Consider the following 9346-nt stretch of genomic DNA (forward strand, 5'->3'; position numbering starts at 1 on the left):
GTAAGTATATCAGAAGTAGGAACACAAATGAAGCACATTTTTTGTTATTTCTGAAGTGTGTTGGAAACAAATACTTTAATATGATCAAAAGAAATCATTACACTAGGTGATGCAATTTCCGCACATTTTCATCTGTGCACTGTATAGTTTAATTAGTAAAACTATATGTCTGTGCAAAGGTAATGGTCATTTCAATTGAAAATGTTTTGTCTGAAATGGCAGTCTGCTACCACAAAATGAATACTCCACTCTATGCCAATGCACTCTACTCTGCACCACTCCACTTACACCACTGCATGCCACTGCACTTTACACTATTCCACTCCACGCCACTGTACTCTACGCCTCTCTCCTCTACCCTGTACCAATCTACTCTGTGCTAATGCCCTCTTCGCCACTCTGCAGCACTGCACTCTTTGCCACTGCACTCTACACCACTCCAGTCTAGGCCATACCAATCTACTCTGAACAATTCCACTCTGCGCCACTGTACATTATGACACTTTGCAACACTGCACAATCATCCATTTCACGCTACGCCAATGCACTTTACTCTGTAGCACTCAACTCTATGCCCCTGAACTCTATGTCAATCCACTGTACGCACTCTAATCTATTCTGCACCACTGCACTCTGTGGCACTACATTCTACACCACTTTACTGTACGCCATTACACTCTACCCCGCACGACTCCCCTCTGTCACTTCTCTCCTCTGTGAATTTATCTACTCTACACCACTGCACTCTACACCACTCTACCCCACTCTGCTCCACTCTATTCCACTCTACTCCTAACCACCGCACACTACGCCAGTGCACTCTAAGTCACTGCACTCTACGCCACAGCCACTCTATTCCGCATCACTGTACTCTATGCCATTGCTCGCTATGCCACTTTACTCCACTCTACACCACTCTACACCACTGCACTCTGACACTCTACTCTGCAACACTGCCCTCTCCCCCACTGAACTCTACACCACTCTACTCTGAACTACTCCACTCCGTCCTACTCCACTCTATGCCACTGCACTCTACGGCTCTATTCTCTACTCTACACCACTTTATGCTATTCTACTCTGCGCCGCTCTATGCCATTGCACTCAATGCCACTCAACTCTACTATGCACTCTACGTCATTGCACTCTATGCCACTTGACTCTAATATGCACTCCAGCCCTCTGCATCACTCAGCTCTGTGCCACTCCACCCCACCCCACTCTACGCCATTGCACTCTACGCTACTGCACTCTACACCACTGCACTCTATGCCACTCTACTCTACTCTGCGTCACTCTACTCTGCGTAACTGCACTCTACGCAACTGTACTCTGCACCACTGCACTCTACTATGTACCACTCTAATCTATGCCACTACGTTCTACCATGCTGCATTGTATGCCACTGAATTCAATGCTATTGCACTCTACACCACTATACTCTGCAACACTCTATGCCAAATGCACTCTACAGCAGTCCACTCTACTCTGTGCCACTCCAGTGTATGTCATTCTATGCAATTCCACATAATACACGCGACTCTCTGCCACTCCACTCTGCAACACTGCTCTTTCCCATTCCACTCTATGAAACTCCACGCCACACTCCTCTACGCCACTAACTTTTAGCCATGCTGAGCAACAGCCACGCTGCATGGCTAAAGCACTTTGGCAAAGCCAATAGCTCTTGCATAGGTGAGACCTATTGACTTTGCCAATGCCTGCTTACATACAATGTTTGTTATGATCCTGGGAATAGCGATTCACTTGCTGCCATACTGGAGAGAACTTCTGAGTCTCAGATATAATCTACTTCTTTATGTCTTTTCTTTCTAATCTTAAATTCTGCGTCCAGTTGGTGGTCATATGAAATTTTAGCATTTTCATTTTAGCATCAGCGTCTGCTGTGTTGCCCATGTACACGTATGCAGTAACCTGATCTGTCGTTCTTCACAATTAATTGAGGTTTTTGTGATGTAATTGTTTAGTTTCCTTTGTCCTGGCTTATTTTCTTATTTTGCAAAAATATAATGTAGTTGTCACAAGGTTATGACCCGAGAAGGGGTATTAGCTATTTCTGATTGCTGTTGTATCTTTATCTAGATGTACGTTTAAAACGAAGGGGGTCTGCATGTGGGTTGCCCATTCTCTTTATGTCACATAGAACCGTGATTCTGAGCTTTTGTAAACGTTCATTTTAAATGCTAAAGCTATTTGAAAGAACAAGTGTTGGGGATTCAACGAGTCTTTTCCTCTTCTTTGACAGTGAGAACAAGGTTTGATATACATTAACATATTTTAATTCAAAAACAGCTAGGAAAACATATTCCATTGTTACTTTTAAGAATGTTCATTTTTGCAGTTAGCATACAGTTCATTGCCATCTGAATATCATAGGCATTGACAAGATATTTAGACATTCTCAGATGCAGTAATTTCACGGTTGTATGTCTAACATGGTTTGGCTTTTCAAAAGTGTGAAATATTTTTGTATCTGACTGGACACAATAGCAATAAAATCAAATAAAGTAAGAAGTAACTCATTGTAAATAAACTTTTTTCTCTTTTTTTTTTGTAGGTGTTTTTCGAGATCTGATCACCTTGCCCTTCACATGAAGAGACACATTTAGGACACCTGAAATCCTCACACACGTTCGCTTGGCTGTATTGAACTCAGTAATCATTGGTCGAAAGTGAAGCTCACAGTCATACATTGCCTTGCAGGAGACAACCACAGTATCACATGCAAACCACTCAACACAGACGTTCACTCGTGCATGCACGTCCATGCACACTGTAACACGCACACTCCACATGACAAACAAAAAATTCTGTTTCACGCCTTGCCTCCCAACTGATGTAAGACGATGAGAGAAGATGGAAGAGCTGAGCAGATTGGTCTGGAAGATTATAGTCCAGTCAGAAGACTTAATATAACACCTTTGTTGGATCTGTTTGCTGCTGCGGCCACAAAACTCAATGAGAATGCATGAGGCGACCCGGCTGATGGGCGACAGCTTGGAGGGGCTCATCCTAGCTCACTTTAATGCAGCTCGACAGAAGGAGACCACACTGTCTTATGGTTGCATCTTTGTAGCACTAACATTGACTTTTTAAAGGATTTTAACAACAAATTTGAACTAGAAAACCAAATTGGTAGCCACTCCTAACCTCTTGGTTCATTTGTACATTATGTCTGTGTTCTCTAGAGGATCTGTGATTCCAGATTAATCTTCAGGCTGTCCTTGGCGCGGTCCTTTCTCATGGGATGGAGCAGTCTAGATCTTTTCTCCGCCAGCACCTTTGGCCTTAACGGCACCAGACTGTGAGGTGATATCTAAGACACACACCTATTTTTGTTGGCCTGCTTTTTTTAGGCTACTTGGAGAAAAGTTCTGCATCAGAAGGATTTTCTTTTATTTACCGTTTTTTAAATGGTTTATATTTTTCTGGGCTGTAGCATACCATATGCACTAGTTATTTCTGGGAGCTGCTAGCACTGATTACAAAAGGGGGCCAAGAAATGGACATCAACAACTTTTAGCGTTCCTCCAGAGGCCTCGCCTTCTTACCAGGGCTGCATTACTAAAATATATCACTTCACATGCAGAAGCTTCGCCACTGTCTCTTTCTTCCATGGGCGAGTCAACTTCACAGCCAGGCATCGCCGAGACATGTACAACTTGAACCAGTGATTCACCCATGGCTCCAGGTTTCTTTCGTTACTTATGGGAAGTTGGCCTTGCCCAGCGTTAATCCCTTTGTTATTCTTGCTATTAATGACTTTAAAAACTTGAACTTGTTCTCAGAGCAGCTGCATTTTGTACCTAAAATTTTCTTTAAGAGTCTGACAAGAAACAAGAAAAAGAAAAAAGCCAAAAATATTAAACGGTCCACCAATGGATGCATGAGGACACCTTCAAATTAAAAATGGCTTTACAGCTTTATTTCTTAACAATCATAAAAGAAACTCAGAAACCTCCTTTCTCACTCACTATGGGCACTCTAAAATGTTTCCAAATGTTAGAAGGGTGAGCAGTTAGTGACAAGTATTTCTCTACATAGTTGGACTCTTCATCCGATCTTCGCTTATGGAGAAATGACAGTTCAATAGGTTGGTCAGATCAGGCACTCGCAGGATAGATGCTGACCCTAAAGTTTGAATCAGTCAACTTCTTTAACTAAAACATTAGCAAAATATTGAGTTGTTCATAACTTGCATTGATAACTGATTGACCTAGTCTCCAAAGTATGCTTTGGGACCATAGATGCGGTCTTTGCAAACTAATTGGATGGTCTTTAGAACATGTGGTATGTTTTGTGTGTTCTCTGACTCTTCCTACATGACCTGTCTGGTAACAAGACACAAATGCACCTTTCTCCACAAGTATCCCCAGGGATGCCTTTCTTTCATAGTTGCCGGTTGGCTTCTTTTAACTGTTCGACTTTTTGACTGTTAGAAATATCTCTTTGGGATGCAAAACTGAACTGTTGAAACAACAATGCAAGAGGAGCCATGCAGTTAATCCTTGGCACTTGAATTAACAGCTTCCTCCCAGAACCTTTCATGATACGGGGAATTCAGCATCCCACATGTGATGTGCTCGGTTACATCTGTTAAAGAGTATCTGCTTATGCTTTGAAATATTTTTTAAGGGAGGGAGGGAGGGAGGGCTCTCGAGGTCTGGCTGTGAGATGTGGACCAAAATCTAAGCATCTGTTGGGGGACGTTGCCTGTCATTTAATCAGAAAGGAAATAATGTTAATTGAAGGAAAAGAATCTCTGTTTTATTCCAAAGATTAAAAAAAAATAGTTGTGCTTAGAAATCCCCGAAGTACTGCTTGCTGACAATCTCGAAGATTTCTGCTTCAGCATCCGAAGAAAGTTAGTCGTTCCATCAGGGTGTCTAATGGAATGGCGTTGGCACCGGAAGATGGAAATCAGATTGTGTGAGAATGTGTGATGGAAACGCTATGGTACTTGAACCTTAGCTGTGTCTAAATGCAGCAAACTTATTCAGCACATTTAGATAGAACTACAGATAGACTAGAATAGATCCACTGGAAAAGATTTGTGTGTAAGCCTACAGTACCTGCTCACAACCACCATCTCCGGTGATTGCAAGGTGGCACCTCCTGCCTTCCCCTTAGAGCTCTGAATACCAATGTTTTCAGAAATGCCTTCTGCAGCATACGAATTAAATTGCATCATGGGTGGCGATACAAAATATCAACAGCGGAAAAGGAAACTAAACACATTCAAAAGCAACTGACCATCATGCTACGTTGCTGCCATTTTTCAGCCGTCTCCCGCTTTCCTATATATAATTGCAGAACACAAGGGGAAATTTGTACTTCCTTAACAAAACTATTGATCTTTTCAGAATTTTTTGCACTCTTCCCATTAGCCTGTAAACATGCAGGTATGTTTATCAATCACTGAGTGCTTGAGAATTGTGACAATGCTTGTTTTGTTGAGGGTCAATTGACTCAACCTGGGACTTTTAGAGGTGGCGTGCACACTGTACAGTTTATTGCAGGCGTGGTTAGGGCAACCTATTCAAAACCTCATCAAAAGTAACATTGACAAAGATACTTCGCTTGCATGATCTGAGAAGATAAACAATGTAGGGTCACTTGGTAACATATAGCCACTTCTGCTGTGACTACTAGAGGCACATGGCGACCTGTAAGAGCAAGGGAACCTCAACAGAAGAATTTTCCTAAAGTGTATTGTGCCTAAGTTCAGAAAACATGGTGAAAACCATGACCAAGCCACTGATTTGCATTCATGACGTCTGGCTGTAGAATGCCTTTTTATTTAGGAGTGGGTCTTTAAACATACTTTAAGTTTGCGGAGGTCTGACAACATGATATTGTAGATTTTTTTCTGAGCATATTCAGTGCATATCATCATTCCTTGATACAGGCACGCCAGCCTCTGGACGTTTTATGTAAAAGAAACAATTGTTCAGTTTGAATTACTTTATTTAGTCCCGTTTTATTCAATGATGCTTTGAAGTCCTCTCTGTCCAGGCCTTGTGACCCGTTGGTTGCCTGAGGGGCTGTCATTGGGTCATTGCAACATTTTAACATGTGCCAAAAGCTGTTGTAAGGGAGAAACCACAAAAAGGCCTTTTTGAAGGCGGCTCCTAGAGCACTGATTCATTTTGCTGCCCAAATGCACACAGACATGGTCAGTCTATCTGTAGACTACAGTGTCATGCTAAAGTGTGACATATGCAAGGGGTGTTAGTTGGATTCGGGTTTTTGTGATCCCATTGAAGTTTGGCACTGCACCCCTTTAAGATAGGCTGGGCACTTTTTGAAGAGTCATTACTGGGCATAATCATCACAACTATGTCTGCTTCGCCAACTCGTGAATGTCTTTTGTCAGTATGGCTCCCTAAGTCAATAGTCTCTGACTGTGTTTCGCATCAGCAAACTGTCAGCCCCTGGCGGCCGTCGTGCATCTATAGGTGAAGATGTGATGAGAAAATATATTAGCTCACTTTGCTCGTTCACCTCTTTCTTAGTTTACGAAATTAGAAACATGTGTATCTGAGCAGGCATGTCAACCTCCTCCCACTGGTGCACTCAGTTAAGTGACTAAGACCAGGACTGGCGCGTGTTCACCCAGGGCATAATTTCGTTGCTTTCTCGATCGCTCCATCCAGTTGCTCCAGAAGTGTGTCTAGGTTTTAGCTTATGTTCTTTTCTGCAGCACATCCAAACACTTCAGATGGCTCTCTTGTCTGCAGGTAGAGACGTGCCACCCATTGCACAGCTCACATTTTGATGCTGGCTGGCTCCTCCTATTTCAGTCCTAAAATGCACAGACTGGGTGGGTATATTTTCCTTGCGGAAACTGCAAGGACAACTCTTACGTTTGTAAGAGTTCTACCATTGGCAGAATATTGGCCTCCGGTCCAACTGAGTTTTTTTTGTGTTGTCCTTCCAAACAATCCTCTTACGATCAAGCCCTTGTGTATTGTTCTGCAAATTTTGCACTTTTTTCGATTATGTATTGCTTACACAGGCAGGAAAGAGACTGAATTTCCACAAGTTCCCTCTGTTTAACCAGTTTGAAAGAGCGAGAGAGGGCATTTGTGTACATGAGAAAGAGAGAATGTCACACTTCACTTTGGTAGTGTTAATACATGGTAGGCAGAAATCCAAAAAAGGAGGAATACACTGCTGCCTTCTTACCAGCTCCTTGTGTGGAGCCGTCTAACATATTCATTAGAACTGTATTTCTGGTTGTCGATTTTTATATTTTTCTTAATGGCTTACCCTCTAACACTCCTTGTAGGAAGTCCATTTATGTGTGTACATAAAAATAAAGAAAAAAAAAATACAAAATGTCCGTGGAGGTCATTCACAATTTTCAAATATAAAAATAAACCACTCAATAAAGTTAATGGTAAAACATGCATGAAGCTGCTAAAAAGTACATATGGAATATTGTAACATAGACCAGCACTTGAAACTCAATATTTTCTCCAGTTTTTAGGTTGAGTTCCAATTGCATTACGAGGTCCTCTGACATTGTCAGATATTTTGAACACGTGAATTTAGATAGAAAGGCAAGGCCAGTCATTTTAAAGGTTTATCCACCCAACTGAGTTGGCAAGCAGTTCTTGGAATGAGAATATAGAAGGCTAAGACTATCTAACATTTGAATGGCAGTGAGAAGGTATGGCCCACTTGATAACTGTGAAATAAGACAGTGTCTTACCATACAGCATAAGAAGTGTTAAGGCATCTCTTCCTTTCTCAGCATCACGTTATTTTGTTTGCCATTCGATAGTCTGGACTAGATCCTTACAGCACAAGTGACAGTGTCCATCTGAGCTTTCCTAGAGCACCATGTAACATTTATGCAGATGGCAGTCTATCAAAGAGCCTCATGCACTCAGATCACTGATAGTTCCTGTTTGTGTTGCATTTGCCTTGTGCCTTTTAGAAACGTATAGTCGTAGCCAGTCTGCTGCGTCGAAGGAATAAGGCACTAGAATGCCAATATTGCAAATCTTGAGATATCACCAAATGCTTCTAGCCTTGCTTGACTCTCCCTTACCTAGCAAAGTATATGTTGAGCTCCTTTGCTACAAGCAGCCAGGCTTTTCCGAAGACTTAACCCTATGCTAGGGAGTCTGTTCTTTTTCCGAAGACTTAACCCTATGCTAGGGAGTCTGTTCTTCGAGTTCCTGTGCCATTTCCCTTTTTACCCCCCTATCCTCTTACAACCTCCAGGCTCGGGGTTTTCTTTGTACATGGGACCTCTGCTGACTGCCATATCGTTTCACTTATCAGTCGCTTTGAAATATCTTAGTAGGATCAACTTGTAACAAGTGCATGTCATCTTTGGCATTGTGGGAAAGATCTTACCTTGAGACAGCTGCCCTCTGTCAGTCAACATAAATGCAACTGAATATGAGTCTGCTATAATTGCTTAACATTCCGCTCTACGCCTACCTCTACCATTTTTTGCATTATTCAGTCACAAAAGTTTAGGCTTTTACATATTGGATGAGGCTTTGGCTGACAATTAGATGGGCAACCTCCTCTCTGTAGTAATTCCACACATGCCAAACAAGGATGTCATGCTTACAGAATCCTTCATGTTGAATTCGATTTTGCACCACTTAAATCTCATTTTACAGATGAATAAATCCCTAGTCTACCCAGTAAAAAAGTGAATCAACCCCTTTTAATAATTTCCAAGAGGGTTATTTCAGTTCACTTGAACTCAGAATATAACCTGTTTCAGTGGAATAAAGGGAATTTTATTTTCCTTTGAAAATTGTGAATGTTCTCCACGCAGGAAAAAAAAAACAACACGTTGCTTGAAGGAATTAATTTTGCACTATAATTTTTGTTTTTGCCAGATGTGTCAACCAAGCACATTTGGAGAAGACCCTCTGTCACATGCTCTCAGGCCTTTTTCTGGTATTTCTACTATATCTCAGAAGTACGTTGTCCTATAACTCTTTGGTTCTGCCTCTGGTTATCTTTTTGGTTGTTTTTTTTTACATTTTATTTTTTTTAAGCTTTTTATATATAAATATATTACTTTGTCAGTTCTTTTTTTGCTGTACAAAAAGTCTTAAGATTTAAAAAAAATATTATTTGTATTATATGATGGTTGGTATGTTAATGTTACAAAAATTATTAATGAAGAAAAAAATTTATTTTTGTTACCGGTCTGTTTCATAATTCTTTTTTAAATTGGTAAATTGTAAGATATCTATGCAAAAAAGGTTATGTGACGCATTTTTATTTAAGAATGTAATAAGTGTAATAAACCGTAGAATGTGTTTGGCCTGAGAATGTTTCAGTGTAT

General features: G+C 41.1%; 1 protein-coding gene across 1 annotated transcript in view; it reads left to right on the plus strand.

Annotated features, from left to right (window-relative positions):
• KLF7 (KLF transcription factor 7) overlaps positions 1-7362 on the plus strand; it is a 221676-nt gene extending 214314 nt beyond the window's left edge. The window contains exon 4 of the mRNA XM_085648885.1: positions 2579-7362. Within this exon, the coding sequence (XP_085505011.1) occupies positions 2579-2630 (52 nt within the window). The 3' untranslated portion in view covers positions 2631-7362. The remainder of the gene's footprint in view (positions 1-2578) is intronic.
• The last annotated feature ends 1984 nt before the right edge of the window (positions 7363-9346 follow it).

Source organism: Triturus cristatus, chromosome 3_2 (genome assembly GCF_964204655.1).
Source record: "Triturus cristatus chromosome 3_2, aTriCri1.1, whole genome shotgun sequence".
Lineage (NCBI taxonomy): Eukaryota > Metazoa > Chordata > Amphibia > Caudata > Salamandridae > Triturus > Triturus cristatus.